General features: G+C 50.7%; 1 protein-coding gene across 1 annotated transcript in view; it reads right to left on the reverse strand.

Annotated features, from left to right (window-relative positions):
• Nucleotides 1-15183, reverse strand: part of Nynrin (NYN domain and retroviral integrase containing) — a 22773-nt gene extending 7590 nt beyond the window's left edge. Inside the window, exons 1-7 of the mRNA XM_032917880.1 lie at nt 14894-15183; nt 4494-5152; nt 3239-4376; nt 2819-3180; nt 1850-1980; nt 1612-1708; nt 115-216 (exon numbers count right to left, since the gene is read on the reverse strand). Of these exons, the coding sequence (XP_032773771.1) occupies nt 115-216; nt 1612-1708; nt 1850-1980; nt 2819-3180; nt 3239-4376; nt 4494-5152; nt 14894-15091 (2687 nt within the window). The 5' untranslated portion in view covers nt 15092-15183. The remainder of the gene's footprint in view (nt 1-114; nt 217-1611; nt 1709-1849; nt 1981-2818; nt 3181-3238; nt 4377-4493; nt 5153-14893) is intronic.
• Nucleotides 15184-18029: the final 2846 nt, after the last annotated feature.

Here is an 18029-nt window from a genome sequence, read left to right on the forward strand (position 1 = left end):
TCAGCAGGCACTAGCAAAGCCCTACTCTAAGGCTCCCTTTCCTGCCCCACATCTCTGCCACCGGTTGTCTGACATCACTGGGAAATAGAGGTGCTAGTCCCTAGAAGGTCTCACCGATCTTTGACCATCAGTTTCTTGGAATTATTCATTAGGATGTGAATCTGCTCATTAGTGACAATGACCCCATCGGTCTCCTCTGCCAGCTTTACCATGAACCTGCAAAAATAAAGGAAGTCACTAAATGTCCAGCCACCACCCCTCTCATTTTCTGGGCCCTCTGGAAAATGAACCAGAACTCCCTGGAGGGTCAGACAAATCTCTGCTCTCTGTAATCAAGCCAAAGCCACAGAGTATATCCTCTCTTCCATGTCCGTCTGGGATCCCAGCAACCCCAGAAGGTGTACTTGGTTACATAGACCTCCAAATGTATACATAGCCACACCCCCTCTCACACACGCAGGTTCACGCAACACAGAACCCATCCTCTGCACGTGGGTGCTTTCCACCCCCATTTCGTCACCTGTAAAATGAGGATGAAATACGTGCCCCGTGTTGCTGTAATAATTAAACTGAGGTAATGCTTCTAAGTCTAATTCAGTGCCTAGTACACAGCACGCAGTATTCTTCATCAAGGCACAGTACCACACCCAGTGTCAAGACATACATCCACAATCATACCAACACATTAAATCACATGGCTTAATAAACCTATTCTCCCTAGGATCACTTTTTTTTTTTTTTTTTTTTTTTTTTTTTTTGGTTTTTTTTTCGGAGCTGGGGACCGAACCCAGGGCCTTGCGCTTCCCTAGGCAAGCGCTCTAACCACTGAGCTAAATCCCCAACCCGATCACTTTCCTTTTAAGGAGGGGTGGGTGGTCGAGGGCATTCCCTGGGATTTCACATGCTGTTCTCCAAGTAACCAGCAGAGGGCGCATCAACAGAAAAGTCCTTGCCTGGATTTAGAGGATTTAAGGAACCCACTCAGGAGTCAGATCTGGGAGATGGGAAACTTAACTGGCCCTGCCCAGACCTTCACAGGCTTAAAGGTTGTATAGATTGTAGGGAACACAGGAAAGAAACGGAATCTCTCCCTACTTAACATGCGAGGTGCCCGAGGGAAGTCAAGGCCTGCCGGCTGGGCATCTGGGCCTCCCTTCCCTGCTCTCGTACAGGCAGGGTCACAGACTCCCCTGGGCGTGCTCCCAGCATCACAGCTTGAGGAACAAGGATTGAAGGCATCCCTTGGAATAGGAACTTGAACCCAAACTGACGCCGAAAAGCCTAGGCTACCTCGAATGCTAATTGGTTGAGCCTCTCGCTCATCAGCACCTCAAATTAGCAAATCAGCATCTCAAATCGCAATCCGATGCAGTGGGCTGGACGAGCTTCGTGCTCGTGAACCAGCGCACAGCCTCTTGAGAACACGGAGAGAAAGCTGGTAAACTCGGGGAGCACAGCGCCCAACGTCCAAAGATGGCAGCAACCTCGTGCTTGGGAAGAGCCAACCTTCAGCCACCTCCTCGTTTGTTTCCATTCACCCCCGCCCCCGTCCCCGCCCTTCCCCCGCCCCCCCCCCAAGGCGAGCCCAGCGGAGGACAGGGCCCGGCATACCTGTAATCGTAAGTGGTGATCTTCTTGCCGTTCTCCAGCTGGGAAGGAGTGATAGACAGCATCTTGAGTCTGTGCAGCTTCGTCAGAAAGTGGCTCTCTGAGGGCAGAGACAGAACAGAGATAGCGGGAGAGCTACACGGGGAAGACCAGGGTGGGGTGGTGGAAGAATGGGCCACGAAGGCAAGGCAAAGAAAAGTCAGGTGAGCTCGGAAAGGGCCAGGCAGTGCTCGAGTCTCACCTCTCACCCTCCGGTTCTTCTTCAGCTGCCAGGTGGGCACGAACACAGTGATCTCTCGGTGTCCACGGTTCCAGAAGTACTGTACTGCCATGGCGATGCCTCGGCATGAGAAGAAGTGCTGTAGGCCGTGTCTGCGGGATGGCGGGAATGAGGAAACTACTTCCCAGAAGACCCTGCTCCGCTATTCATCCCCTGCCCTGAGACCCAAGCAAGTAATGTCTCAAAAGGACCAAAGATGTCAGCATGACCCTCTCCCTACCCCACCCCAACTCCCCAAATGAGGTCTCTCCTTCAAGTCCTAGCTGTTCTAGATGCAGCTTACTATGTAGACAAGACTGGTCTTGAACTCACAGAGATCCCTCCTGCCTCTGCCTCCTGAATGCTGAGATTAAAGGGGTGTGCGCCATCAGACCCGGCCTGCAGCCCTGTCTTCAAACAGCTGCCTAGAACTTAAGGCAGAGGAAAAAAATCCTGACCACCTACTGTGCGCCAAGAGCCTGACTGGCACAAATAACTACTGGACCGTGTGACAGCCGAGACACATCCCTGTACTCACGCCTCTACAACACTGAGCATGCACGGAGGAAGCACTGAGCATGCAGAACAATCTCAGGCAGGCTGCGGTACGGAAAAGCTTCTAGTAGGTTTGGGGCCAGGTCTTGGAGTTTGAGCTACTGAAAAACCAGCTTGGGTAGCACACGGACCTTTGCAGCAGATAGATCTGAGCCCAAAGGCCAAATAAATCCTTGGCTGACTCAGAGACCATTGGCGACATTTTTCACCTCTCAGACCCTATCTACATCTAAGAAGAGAGACCTTGTCTTCTGTGACGATTCTGTACCCATGACCTACCATGAAGTAGCCATTCAGCATGAGCCCCTTCCCTCTACCTTTTGCTCCCATAAAAAGGTCTGGAAGGAGTGAGTGCCTGCCCACCTCCCCGGGCACGTCCAGTCCATTGCTACTCACACCATGGCCACACTGCTGCCATCGATGACCACTCTCCTCAGCCCTGGGTTCCCAGGCTCCTCAGACAAGTTCATCTCGAAGGGTGTGTTCAAGGCCTCGTTGAACCTCTGGAAGCTGGTCACTATGCTGGTGCCCTGGGAGTGAGGTGACAGCCTCTGGGTCCCATCCCAAGCCCCAAGAAGTCCTTCCTTCAGGAACTGATGCTTACTTCTGGAGGCCATGGTGCTACTGGACTGGAGACCCTGCCTCCCAGGCTTTCCCTGGCCCTTCAGCATGGTGGCTCTACACTTTGAGGCCTGAACCTCCTCACTCAGGAGTTTGGTTACATCCACGGTTGGCCCTGCAATGGCAGACGCCTGAGCCTCTGGTGTTTTAGAAGCACTGGAGGCATTAGAAGCCGCAGGTGCTTGGGGGCCTTGCAGGCGCTTTGGGGGCTGTAGACTCTGCTTTAGCAATGATCCCAGTTTGAACTTTGGGGGTCTGGGGGCCTGCGGGGGTTTTCACTGAAGGCGTTTTCTGAGCTGTGGGAGTTTGGGGGGTGGTGGGGGTGGCAGCTGCTTTTGGGACTGTGGACACCACAGGAGCTGCTGGCTCTGTCGGAGCCGAAGGCACTTGGGGAGCTGTAGGCTCTGCGTACGCTGCAGGCTTCTTCAGGGCTGTAGGCACTTTGGGAGTTGCAGGCAGCCCCTCAGTGGGTGTGCGTTCAACTTTGGACACTGCGGCAGCTGTGGTCACTTCGAGAGCTTCAGACATTGTTGGAGTGTCAGGTACTGACTGACCTGTCATCCCGGCTTGAGCCATTGGCTTCTCTTGAATCCTGGGTCCCCCTTGCTCTGTGGACAGTGCCGAAGAGGACAGCTTTTCCAGGCCCTTACAGTCTGACAATGGCCTTCCTTCATCTCCCAGCTCAACTCCAGCCTGGGGTACAGAGGTGGAAGATGGCCCTACTTGCGAAAGTCCTGGGCTAACCTTCTCTTTGATGCCACAATCTCCTGGCACCACTGATAAACTGACGATTTTGGTGGGGGTCTCTGGCCTCAGGCTATGCTTTAGGGCTGCCTCCCTTCCTAGGTCCCCATCTGGTCGACAAGCTGGGCTTTCTGCAGTGGGCAGAGGAACCAGCTCTTTCTGCTTCCATTCCAGCTTTAAGGGCAAAGGATTCTGTCCTGGCAGCCTCAGCTGGATGGGGCCCACGGGCCTCTGCCAGAAGGGGAAATTGAAGCAAGCCTGGGACAGGAGCCAGACCAGGTGAAGAGACTGCAGTTCATTGATCTTCCAGAAGGTGGCAGCAATGGTCCCCGGCCACGAGGGCCCAAAGGCTGGCCCTGGGGCCCAGGCCTTCCAGGATGGGCACACGCTCAGAGCTGGCGACTGCAATGAGATTCTGTTTTCCGTCTTCTGTCCCTGCTTTTGCTGCAAGACGGCTTGTGTATGGTTCGCAGAGTCCTGGCTGCTGGTGTCTTGTGCAGTGGCCCCTTCCTCCCCGGCACTGTCTTGTGCAGTGGCCCCTTCCTCTCCGGCACTGTTCCTATCATCACCTTGCTTGTTGGACCCGTCCCTGGAAAAAGCCCAAGTTCGTTGAAAAGGTGAGAACAGCAATTTGGTCCCGAATTACTATTTCCTGGGGATCCGAATCGGGGATAGGGGCGGAGAAAACCCACTCTCCGGTACTTACCGTACTAGCTGCTGTGCCGTGTCTTGCGGAGTGCTCTGAGCTGGGACCACGGACCCAGCTGCTCCCAAACCTGTTAATTTCTTCGAATTTTCTGAAGCCCGATTCAAGGTTCCTATCTCTTGGAGGGGTACAGGGCTCTCTCCTATGGTTACCAGGGATGAGCCTTCCTTCTTCTGCAGGGCAGGGCAGATCAGGAAGTCTGGTGGTTTAGGGTAAATGCCAGAGATGCCGAAATGGCCGAGCCACTCAATGATGTCTTCCTTGCCAGCAGCATCTCGGACCAGGCTGAGAAGCAGCTCCTGGACTGCTGGAGGAAGCTGCAGCAGGTCTCTTGCATACTGGTCACAACGGATCCACACCAGAGCCCCAAAAGCCCGGGTCACCTCTGTCTCCCAAACCCCTCTGGGGGTGATCATTGGGGCAGGGCCCCAGCGCAGCCGTGCTACCAGCTCCTCCAGCCAGTTCTGTGTCATGGTAAAAGACTCCGTCAGCCCACCCACCATTAAGGAGCCAGGGGGACCAGGCACCAGGTAGGCCAGGGTACTCCAGCAGAGGCAGTCCAGGAACAAGCCTTGTGCCCCAAGGAAGGCACAGTGCAGGACTGGCGGGTAGCGAACCTCCTTCCACAGCTCTGGGTTGCACAGACCTTTCAGATATTCCTGGGCAGACGGGAAAGAACAAAGGGAACCAGTCCTCTGTTAGTGGCTAACCCCAGTCTGTCTGCCATACCTCAAAAGCCAACCTCTCGCTAAGCCCAAGCTGGCCAATGTTGGCACCACCAAGGCCAGATGCTCTCCCTCTGCCCCGCCCCCTCTTTACAAGAAACAGTGACAGAATGGATGAGAACTCAGAGGGAAGAACAGATCCAAGTTTAGGGGTTGGGGATTTAGCTCAGGGGTAGGGCGCTTGCCAAGCAAGCGCAAGGCCCTGGGTTCGGTCCCCAGCTCCGAGGAAAAAAAAAAAAAAGATCCAAGTTTAGAGTCAAGAGACCTCACGCTTAGTTCTAATTTGGCCTCAACTGACAAGGAAGGATTGTAGGAAGTCTGTCATCTTCTCAGGACCTCAATGTCTTCACCTAGAGCATGGCAAGTTAAGTCCGCTTGGCACTACAAGTCTGTGTGGCACCTGAGGGGAAGAAAGCTATAGACTATGAAGCACTCTCATGTGCGGAGAACGTGGGCAGCCTGGGGCAAGTTAATAATTCTTTCCTCCCAGCTGTATCTCCCCATCCATCCCTGCCTCATGAGTCTACTGGAAGCTTCCGTGAACTAAGTGAGCTTGGCTTACTAGGACAGCGCCTGGCACAGCTTGCCCCCCTTCTGTGGACTCATAAAAGCTTGCCCGAGTACACACAGCTCAACAGTGTCTGCACCAGATCATAGCCTACGTCTACCTGATTGAAACCAGAGCTCTCTGAAGCCCCTGTGGCTGACTGCACAGTGACTTCCAGGTAATCCTGTAGGATTCCAGCTTAATCCCCCTCCAGAAGCTCTCCAGCATGACCTGTACCCGTAACCATGGCAACTGCTGCCCAGTGGTGGAGATAAGTTGATAGGCCAGTGTCCAGACGAATACCCAACAGATTCACATTATGTCTGACCAGGAGGAGGGCCTCTAGTTCTCTGGCTAACCAGCCCTCATGTTTGCAGGGAGAGCGGCTGGGTACATCTACCTACCAGCGTACCCCAGTGATCTCCAAAAGCTCCTAAGCAGTCTCAGAAACAGCAGCCCAAGTGGACTGAGGTCCCCCATGTGCCCCTTCACATCCACACCCTTCAGAGCACCCCCCTTCCTACCCTCCCTGACAGCTCCATTCCATGACAAATGGTCCATAGCCCTTTTTAAATCTCTAGCCGCCATCTTGAAGCTTATGCTAGCACCTCTGCTCAGGGCACAGGGCATTTCCCCCTGATTTAGCTTGTGTTTACTTCCTTCCCGGACTGTAACTACTGTCAACAAAATCTGAAGGGTATCCCACCTGACCCTCACATGTTCTATCCCACCTGACCCTCACCTGGTCTATCCCACCTGAACCTCACCTGGTCTCACTAACAAGAGAGAGCAAATGTGCAAACAGTGCTCACCTTAACAAATGTTCCCCATCCCCGTGCACCCCACATCCCGACTACACAAAAGCAATATGCAAAGTCAGAGGCAGGTTGAGTGAAAAAACAAAAAGAAATCGTGGGCAATTTCTTAAAAAAAAAAAAGGCGCTCCCTCTTCCTATTAGCGGCCAGAGGTGACCAGTGAATATGGTCCGCCATTCCCTTGACTCAGAAAACCCCACAAGATCATGCAAATCAAGAGGTTCAAACCTTCCTGTTCACTTTAAGAACACCCGGGAAACTGCCCCAGCCATCAGGGTATGCATATCCGCAAAGCCACCAAGTATCTGAAGGATGTCATTTTAAAGAAGCAGTGTGTGCCATTCCAGTTGTATAATGGTGGAGTCAGTAGGTGTGCCCAGGCCAAACAGAGGGGCTGGACACGGGGTCGGTAGCCAAAAAGAGTGCTGAATTTTTGCTGCACATGTTTTAAAATGCATAGTAATGCTGAACTGAAGGGTTTAGACAGAGATTCTCTGTCACTGAACACATCCAGGTGAACACGGCTCCTAAGATGGCGCTGACGAACCTACAGAGCTCACGGCCGGATTAACCCAGCCATGAGCCCCCCCCCCCCCCGGCCACACGGAGATGCTCCTCACTGAGAAGGAACAGATCGTTCCAAAGCCAGAAGAGGAGGCTGCACAGAAGAAAAAGCTACCCCAGAAGAAACTGAAGAAACAAAAACTCATGGCACGGGAATAAATTCAGCATAAAATAAATGCATATAGTTTTTTGTTTTTTTTTTTTTTCTAAATGGGATCAGGGAGATGGATCTGTGGGTAAAGATGCTTACTGTACAAGCATGAGAACCGAAGTGCAGAGCGCCAGCACCTAGAGCAGTGGTTCTCAACCTGTGCGTCCCGACCCCACTATGGGCGTGGTCAAATGACCCTTTTGTAGGGGTTACCTAAAACCAGCGGGGAAACACGGATATTCGAATTTCAATTCACAATAGCAAAATTACTGATATAAAGTAGCAACAAAATAATCGTATGGTTGGGAGTCACCACAGCTTGAAGAACTGTCCGAAAGGGTGGCAGCATTAGGAAGGTGGAGAACCTCTGCCCTAGAGTGATGGAAGGATCCCAGGGGCTCACTGGCCAGTCTAGTCAGTCAGTCAGTTCCATGTTTAGGGGGAAATGCTACCTCAAAAAGGGAGGCGGGAGGGGCTGGAGAGATGGCTCAAGAGTTTAGGGTGCTTGCTGCTCCTGGGGAGCACACAAATTCAATTCCTGGAACCCATGTCTGACATCTCACAACAGCCTATGACTCCAGCTCCAGGGGATCTGTCACCTTCTTCATGCCCAGGCGCCCTCCCCCTCCCCCTCTCGCCACACAGAGAGAGAGCTTAAGATATTTATTGTTCCATCAGTAGTTCACCATCCTTATGAACGGTGTAATTGAGATCACTTTGAAAACAATAAAAATGAACTAATATTTATTTAGACCTTATTAGGTGCTGGGCACATAGACTATCTGATGTATTCCTCCCTCAGCCCTACAAAGGCAGCCTTCATTATCTTCCTTTTAGATGAGAGAAAAATCACATGTTCAAGCTCACATACAGGCATGAACACTCAGCACAATGGCCGTGAAGTCTACAGTCTTACCCATGTAGATATATACGCTGAAAAGCAAAACCAGACAAGGAAACAGCAGGTATTTACAGTCCAGAAAATGGCTTGAACAATCTATAGATAAACGACGCCAAAAATTAGGGGAAACATCGAAAAAGTGTGATTTTATCTGTAAAAACATATTGCCCAATATTCCACAGATCTTCTGTCAATTCGAAAGTAAATGAAACCATCAGCACCGAACAATGTCACGCCATGCGTGCTTACAACGCCCCAGGATTTTCCTTTCTTTCTTTAAACAATTCTCTTTTTTTATTTACTGTAGCTGTCTTCAGACACACCAGCAGAGGGCACTGAATCTCATTACAGATGGTTGTGAGCCACCATGTGGTCGCTGGGAATTGAACTCAGAACCTCCGGAAGAGCAGCCAGTGCTCTTAACCGCTGAGCCATCTCTCCAGCCCCTTCCTTCCTTTTTATAAGTCAATGTTCAGTCTGCCTTCAAGGGCCCCCAATATGCACGTAAGGAAAACAAAAAGGCCAAGGGACAGAACCATGAAGCTTTCAGTGCAGAGTGAAGGGAACCGGAAGGCCAAGTTCTTAGAGAGACAGACAGACAGACGGACAGACTTCCCTACCTCCAAAAGGCTTATATCATTCTCAGAAGCATATTAGACAATATGTCACACAGTAAATAGGACACTGTTTTTGAAAACAGAACACATATGACTCCAATATTAAAAGGTGGTAACAGCAATGAAAGACTCAAGAAAAGGGTTGAAAGACGGTCAGGCAAAAAGCTGGAGTTAGCCAGGTCTGGTGATGCGTGCCTTCAATCCCAGCACTAAAAGGCAGGGGAAGGTGTATCAAGGCCAGCCTGGTCTACACAGCAAGTTCTGGGACATCCAGGGCTACACAGAAAGACTGTTGGAAAATAAAAAGCCAGACTTAGAAAACAGAAAAAGCTGGGGGCTGGAAAGATGGCTCAGTGGTTAAGACCACTGGCTGATCTTCCAGAGGTCCTGAGTTCAATTCCTAGCACCACAGAGCGGCTCACATTGGATCTGATGCCCTCTTCTGGTGTGCAGGAACACACAGAGGCAAAGCACTCACGCATGAAATACAGAACCAAATAAACTTTTGAAAAAACAGAAAAGGCAAAGAAAAAATAGAATAAAACGTGAAAAACGTAGAAAGCTCATAAAGACAGGAACTCAAAAGGTGAAGGAGGGTGGGAAGGGTCAGCAGCCCAAATCCTCTAGACCGAAGACCATGAAGCCCAGGAGAAGGTGGAGAGAGTACGGAGCAACACAGGAAATGAAAACAGATGTCCACACAAGGCTGGGTCACCGAGAAGACTCAGCACGTCGGTGAGCACTACAAACTTGCCCAAGGGAAAACATCTCAGGCAAAGAGCAGGACAAGAACAGCCTCAGGCTGCTTCTCGGAAGCTAGACGTCAAGGAGTGATGTGGAGTGCTGTTGTCACATCTCTGAAAGAAATGTCTCCCTTTATCACTCAATACCAGCTAAACTACCAATCAAGTGACCTTCAGATGTGCAGCCTAGACATGTAGATTACAACACCTTTCCTCCTAGGATACATGGAGTAAGCATGCGACTTCATGGACAAGCCTCAGTCCTGGGGGAAATATATATATTATATATCCCATATATAATATATGGAAGCCACTTGACCCACTCTCTGCCGCCGTAACAAAATACCACATGTATTGAGCATAATTTCATTTGGCTCCAGGTTTTAGAGACGGTGAAACCCAAGAGCACTGCACCAGCATCAACCCATGTTGAGACAGAGAACAGGCAGGAGAGTCCCCAAACATATAAAGAGCCCATCCCATCTTAACACCCCACCTCTTAACAGCCATCCCTCTTACTACCCTTACGATTCCAGTTACATTGTAACGCGAATATCGTAGGGCCAGGCAGAGCATAGCAGCTCTACTGAGCAATCTTCAAATCAAAGAAACCGAGAAAAGTGTCCTGGACCATGTACTCATCTCTTCTACAGTCATCACTGAACACTGACTGCAACTGTCTTTACAGGAACCGGTTCGTCCATACTGCGTGTGACTCAGGAAGCAAACTATGTCTCGCTTCAGAATTCCCTTTGCTCGGCACCATCCTTTTAATTTGATAAAACCACTGAGTGAGTGCCAGCTGCATACCTGAAATCCCAGTATTCAATAGACCGGAGCAGGAAGGCTGTGAGCTAGACACCAGCCTAAGCTACATCCTAAGTTGATGCTAGCCTGGACGACACCCACATGACTAGACACTATCAAAAGAAAAGAAGAGACGAACGGGAAGAGAAAGGAGAGAAAAGGAGACTACGAGTGGATAAGCTCCATCAACCCAAGAAAGAATGGATTTAACAAAGAACAAGATAACCGATGTCAGGAGATCGGTAAACTGAAGCCTTGAGGTAACAGATACAGCATAAAGCGGCATCTGTCCACAAGGGACTACCTGCAGCTACATAGACTGGCTGCTAGAGTTTGGAACGTTCTTCCAAAACCAATTTGTAGGGACTTGTCCTCAGCTGGACACTCTGAGAGATGGTGGGACCTCCGGAAGGTGGGGTCTACTGAAAGGAAGTGAGGTCACCAGGACATGCTCGTAAGTGGATAGTGGGATCCCTGCCCCGCCTTTCGTGGCCTGAGCTCCCCTCACCTGAGGGGAAAGAAAACCAAGGCCCCAGAGGACTTCCTCTGTGGATGAGGAGCACAGTTGGAATAATGGAGCAAATCCTAAATATAGACCTAGAAAACTGAGCCCAAACAGCTTGGAAAGGAAGAGGGAGTATCAGGGTGAGGGAGCTAACCCCTCACGTGTAATAACAGGAAAAAGAAAGCAAACATCCGACATCGGTCGAAAGGCAAGAGCATCTTCATGCTCCGCGAGAAACATGGAGATTCGTGAGTGCTGGAAAGGTCCTGAAGGACAGGGAAAAAATTGTTATCTTTTGTGAATTTTAAAAAGGCTGAATAACTTTTAAATGTAAATTATGTGATTTAAAAAAAGAAAAACTGCTGGAGTGGTAGTACACACCTTTGATCCCAGCACTCAGGAGGCAGAGGCAGGCTGATCTCTGTGAGTTTGGAGGCCTGCCTTGTCACCTACAGAGCATGTTCCGGGACAGTCATGGCTACATGGAGAAACTCTGTGTCAAAAACAAAATTAAAATTTAAAATAATAATAAAGTTTTAAAAAATATTTATCTACTTAATGTATATGAGCATCCTATTGCTGACACACCAGAAAAGGGCACTGGATTAAATTACAGATGGTTGTGAGCCACCATGTAGTTGCTGGGATTTGAACTCAGGACCTCTGGAAGAGCAGTCGGTGCTCTTAACCACTGAGCCATCTCTCCAGCCCAATAATACAATTTTTAAAACTTAGATTTAGAAAAAAAAAGAAAGAAATTAGGTTCTCAGTCATGACCCAGATATGTGGGCAAACATTTTATAATCAGCTCGTAGGAAAGAAGCACAACCCTGATTTAGAGCACTTGCCAATTTCTGTGGTGTAAATGTTCTCACAGTGGCTATAAACAGCCCTCCAGTAGCTTGCAAAGTTCCTAAAATCTTAACAATGGGTTTGTGCGAGCCAAATCCAGCACACACCTGATCAATTCCCAGGGTTCTGCTCACTGAGTACCGGGGCGGGCCAATTTCCATCTGACAGCAGAGAACAAGAACAAGCCACAAGCTGCCTCCACTACTGCTGTCTTTGGATTCCCCGTCACCTCTATCCATCTTCTCCAGAAACAAGAGAGGTAGCCATGTCACCCGTCCTCTCTGGCGACACTCAACGCATTCTCATAGTCAGTTGCCAAGTAGTGCCAAAGGGGTGCCTGGCCCATTTAACCACTGTTCAAGTCCCCTCTCTCCACTTGGCGATTTCACCTCGGAGGAGCCCTCTTCCCCGGGATTTGTCTTCCTACCTAGGGTGTGATACTCAGTAACATCTCTGATGGTTCCTAAACCCTGCCACTGCACGAGAACTTAAAAACACAAGCTTAACAGAGATTTTCTGTTTTCAAAAAGCAAGCACAGATAATATAAAAATATGCCGGACCCTACTTTAAGTGAGTCTGCATCTTTCTTGACCCCTTTTCCACTCAGACCAGAGCAGACGACCTCACTGTCCTCCTTCCCTCTGTCCCAAAAGTCCTATGCCAGTTGACCTAAGTATGGAAGGCAGCCACCAGAAGGCAAAAACTCCAGATGCCTACAGTGTGGAGAGCTTTTGGGGCCCGCTTGGCAGGAATTTGACGTTGGGCCGGGACAGGCAAGTTAGCTCAGGCAGGAATCTGATTTTAGGCTAGAACAAAGTAGTAGGCTTCAGGCAAGAATCTGACTTTGGGCTAGGACAGGGAAGTAGGCTCAGCCATCTCAGTCATCCTGATAAGCCTGATAAACAGTGATCACAGGGCTCTGTTTATGGCCTTGTTAGTTCCTTGACTATCTGTGTTTATTGTCTTGCTTGTCCTTTAACCTAGAACTGATCTTATTACTTGCTCGGAATTAAAATGGTGTAAAAGCAGACTGAGAAAAAATAAACCTCAGCCTCAGAACTGGCGGGGTCAGGCTACCGAGTGGTCTAATTGTCTTTTTTCTTTTCAATCTTTGCTCCTGCCCTGGAGAGCCTGTTGACTGACTGAGCTGGCTTGGTCACTACAGCTACAGTAGGAGTCAGCCACACCCCATTCTTCTGAGAAACAAGACATCCTCACGTAGCAGGTAAGCAAAGCCATCAAACTTACAAAACACCAAACTGGGAGAAAGACTTGGTCCCTTATAAAGCCAGATACGCAACACCTGACTTCCGCCCCCTGTGGTTGTTTATGTTTTTGCCAAAGTATTTGAGCATGCCCTCTTTCCGTCTCAGTCGGCCCTCACAACTCTTACATGAGAAGAGTGTTATTACCTTGATTCACAAACGAGGGGGAAAAGGTTCAAGATGGCTGAATTATTAGACCTGGGCCTCTTCAAACTATGCTTCTCTATCTGGACTATGATGTGGCAACAACGTGTCAAATCCAGACCTCCTGAAAACCTTATCCTCCCCACATTCCACAGTCCCTTGCTCCCTACTCCCGAGTTTCTTCCTTCTGTCCCCACCAGTACAAGAAAGGAAGTCACCCGGAATCTGCAAGTTTGTTTCCACCTTCAACAATGCCTCTCTCCAGGGCAATGAGGGAGGCAAGAGGAAACTGACAGAGCCACGGGATCCACTTAGCAGGGCTTGGAGTGAGAAATTTAGGGGTGAGAATCCATAGCCCAAAGAGGCAGCAATGCTGACGTGCTTGAGGCTGACTTGAAGTTTAAACAAGAAACACAGCCCGGAGGATCTCAAGCAGTGCAATTCAGGGGGCAGGGGAGGTAGGCGGCTCAGTGGCAGAGGGCACAGGCCCTGGGTTCAGTCTCCATCTTAAGGAAGTCACTGGTCAGCTGGATAGATCTCCATGAAGGCTGAGCTGTGTAACTTTACAGTAATAGAAAGATTAAGAATGTAAAGAGCCCAAAAGCCTCTTCTTAGCTTACCCTACGGCAGCCTCTGAAACTAAGGGGCCCCTGCACATCTGTTTTCTGGGCAGACACCTCTCCCCTCCCCCAGCACCTCTGTCAGAACTGGAAAACTGCTGATACAGCAGCTTGCTAGGCGCGTTTAGAGAGAGATTTCCCAGCTCCCCTGTCCTTCTGCTGGCTGTGTTCTGGGCCTTCTCTACCTAGGCCCTGACAAACTTGAGATATGGGTAAAGTCTCAGCCAAAGAGTTAAGAGTAGCACGTATCTGAGAGAAGGAAGCCTAGAGCATTCCTACAGGAGGAGATAAGGGAATCTGAGGGAGTGGGGGCCCTTGGGTGTGACTGAAGCAGAGGGAGGAGCCCAAGCAGAGAAGGCTGATGGGAGAAGCCAAGTTGAGCGTAAAAGGGACAAGCTGTGACCTGGCCTGTCCAATATCCAGCTCCATACAGCAAGCCCTTTCATCTCAACGTTCGTGGTCCTCCCCCCAAGATGCCCTGGCATCCCAAGGCACTACCTTCCAGAACAGACACATCCTACCCTGAGCCTCACAGAGAGGGGGCTGGGCACAGCAAGAATATGCGGCAGGGTCCTAGGTTCTAGCCCAACCTCCACCAACCTACTCCTTCCTGACTCTGACGACTGAGGCAGACCCTCCCTGTCTCCAAGCCCTAATGCCTGGTCTATAAACTGCCAACACCGCTCTATCAGTGTCTCTAGGGCCCTCCTCCGATCCTAGTACTCAGAGAAACCGCCCAGGATTTAAGCAGACAGAAAGGACAGAGGCCTTCCAGAGTCTTGGTGAGAACAAAGACGTATGTTGCAGAGGCCACAAAAAATGCAGGCCCTTAAACTGATCCCAAGATGGAAAATCAGGGCCCGTTCCTGACCAGAGAAGACTCGTAGAAAGAGACTCTCAGCAGAGCTTCTCCCAGCACAATTAAAGGACCGAAGTGACATGCAAGAGAGGGGTGGGGCAGAAGAGAAAGAAGGAAGCAGAGGGACATAGCTGGGGCTGCATATGTGGAGGGAGGAAGGCCCAGACCCTGAAAGCCAGCAGCAGGACCCAAGCTCAACACCTCTGGGGACTACTGACTGTTCAGGAGTGAGGGAGAGGATCTGACTAGAAGGGATAGAAAGGAGCAAAACGAAGCTGTTTACCTTGGCTTTGCCCGTATTTTCCCGGGGCCCCTCCAGCTGCAGCCAAAAGTAAGGGGTGTCGGGACGGCTCTGGAAAGCGGTCACCTTGACCCTGAAGATGCGCTGGACTTGCAGCCGCTGCCGGTGTACCCGGGGCTTCGATTTTGTCTGCACCATGAACCATTCCTGCGCTGGGGGTTTACCCCCCGACAAGAGCATGGCTGTCCCTCCCGCCCCTGGAAAGCGTGAGAAGTGTCACGGGTCCCAGCACCGAGGCCCCCAGCCACCTAGCCCCGCAGCCTAAGCCACGCCTCCCCTCCTTGAGGCGCGCCCCCCCCCCCCCCCCCCCGCCTCCCTGCCGCGGGCTCAGCGACCCACCCGCCAGCGCTCCGCGCCCGCCCTCCCAGCCCCGTCCCTTTCCGCCGCTGCACAGGAGACAAGCCCTTCCTGCTAGGGGTTGTAGCTAGGGGTGGAACCGGCCGAGATCCCGCCGCCCTTCCTCCCCCTCAACCACCACCCCCTCCTCCTCCTCCTCGACCTCGAAGCCAGGCCCCCTGGATAAACTCGCCTGGGCTGCTGGATAGCTTAAAGGGGCGCTGGAGACCGAGGGAGGGAAGGAGAGGAGACTGGGGGGTGGGGGGGGAGTAGGGGGGGTGCAGACAGGTCTTGGAAGCAACTACCTTCCACCCAAGTTTTGTGTTCAGGGGTCAAAGTTCCTTCCTCGAAGGAAGGAAAAGGAAGGATTAAAGAGTTGATCTAGACCCTCTTTTGAGATTTCAAGCAGTGCTCTACACACACACACACACACACACACACACACACGCACACATCACAAACACACACACACACACACACACACACACACACACACACACACACACACACACACACACACACTCCTAGGCTGTCTGGAGTTTGAAAACCCTTACTTCAACCACCTCTTTGTGGCAGGAAAGGGTTAAGGGAAAATGGGGAGGAGAGACCACAGAGGCCGGGGCCTGTAGAAACTACGGGCTGGAGACCAAGCAGGAAGTAAAGGGTTACAACTCTGACCCCCGCCCCCCACTCAAGTCTGGGGACTGCCTGGAACTGGCTCGAGGCCCAGACCCTGCGGAAGCCCCCCAGGACTGGAGGGACAGGGGAGCTAGCTGCCAGATTTTTCAGGCTTGTGTTGTTTATGAGAACCCCTTTTTAGCAAGTGTGAGTTAGGGTGTGAGGATCCAGTGGGAGGTAGGGTCTCCAATCACCCTTATCCACAGCCATCTGGTTAGCATCAGTGGTCCAAGACTAGCCCTGGGCTGGGGACACTTTCAAAACCCTAGCAGCCTTGGAGGCACGCTCAGTACAAAGAGCACTTTATGTAGCCTTGTAGTCTGAAGTAGCCTGGCGCTGTGACGGCTCAGTCTGCAGTCGGGGCCTCAAGAGAACCTTACTTTCCAAACAAACTAAGAGTCACCGTCTGACAGGCACAAGTATGACCTGACCCGTGGGAACAAAGGACAGCTGATGTTTAACCAAGGCTTTTCCTGGGACGTCGCTGTTACAGAGCCACCTATGTGTGTTACGCGGCCAGTGGGGAGGTGCACGCTGAACAGAAGCGGCCAAGGGGAAAAAGATTCAGGTTACTGCCAGACTAGACTCAATGCTCACACCTCACCTTCACATTTTATCCCTGGATTGGAATTGAGAAAAGGAAAAGGTGATCTGTGGGTTCTGAGTAGGCAGCACCTCAACCCTGCTCCTCCCTCCAGAAGGCTTCGAGGTCAAAGGCTGTCTGAGTGACCCCACTTCTGTCCATAAAAAGGCAGGCTTGGCGGTGCACATCGGAAATTCCAGCCCGCAGAAGGCTGAGGCCAGAGGCCCTGACTCGGAAGAGGATGGAGGGCTGTGCCTCAGTTTCCCTTCCAGGAGCGAGGGATAGGTGGGGAGCCAACAGGCTCTTCCTGCCCCTTCTGTTAATGATGCTAAATTCTTTGCGGCCCACCCTAATGATTGAGAACTTCAAGCACAGCTGCTATTGTCCGGGAAAGGCCCCAGGTTGAATCCTATGTTCAACGAGGTCATGTAGAGGCAGAAAGAAGCCAAGCATAAGATACTTCGTAAACAGAGCCTTTTAAAGCAATTTATTATTTAAACTTTGGTGCTCTGTTGCTTTAGCTCCCAAACATGGGGGCAATAGTCCCAGGCACAGGATGGCTGTCAGATCGCATAGGTAAACATGTATCAGGTACTGAATTACATACCAGTATAGCTGCGTACAGTGTACTGGGATTTTTTTTTTCTTTTTTTTCGGAGCTGGGGACTGAACCCAGGGCCGTGTACTGGGATTCTTGCTAACCAGTAGTCTCCTTTCCCAGATCTCGTCTTCTTCCCCATCTCAGCACAAGCACTGCAATGTGTCCTACAGATTCTCTGCCCCGGAAATTCTCCCCTCCTTGTCTCAGCCCTTACTGCCTGCACTCATCCATCTATCTGCATGGATGAAGTGGATTTGGCCAAAGAGCTGGTTATCACCCCCACTTTGTCAGGAATGAGCTGTGAACCCTCAAACAAATCAGTAAACCCCTTGGTCAGGGCTCAGGTGTCCCCTCTGTTGATGTATTCACTGGGTCAAGTTCATTCCACAACTTCAACATTTATTTATCTGCTAGGAGCCAGGCTTTTGGTGCAGTTTTGACTTGGGTGTCTACTTGCTTGCTGGAATGGGTCCTGTATGACTCAGACTACCCTAGAATTCGTTGTATCATTCAAATTGGTCTTGAACTTGAAACAATCCTCTTGTCTCTGTCTCCCAAAGGCTATGATCACTTATATGCACCAATATACCCATCTTCTCTTAACAAATGTTAATCCAAGTATCTTCCCATCTTCAGCTCAACTACAGTCACTGATTTTGAGTGGGAAAAGGGGAGTGGGAGGTTTTGAGACAGGGTTGTTCTGTGTAGCCTTGGTGATCCTGAAACTCGCTCTGCAAACCAGTCTGACCTCAGAGATTCCCTGCCTCTGTCTCTCAAGTGAATACTGGGGTTAAAGGTGTCTGCCACCTTGCCTGGCCTACATTCATTAATTCTTTAGCTACAACATTGAGTTAAACAGTGCTTACTTATGTTAGAAGCCTCCTGAAACCTGGCCCAAATCTACCTTGAGTAGAAGGGCC

This window comes from Rattus rattus, chromosome 12 (genome assembly GCF_011064425.1).
Source record: "Rattus rattus isolate New Zealand chromosome 12, Rrattus_CSIRO_v1, whole genome shotgun sequence".
NCBI classification, from domain to species: Eukaryota; Metazoa; Chordata; class Mammalia; order Rodentia; family Muridae; genus Rattus; species Rattus rattus.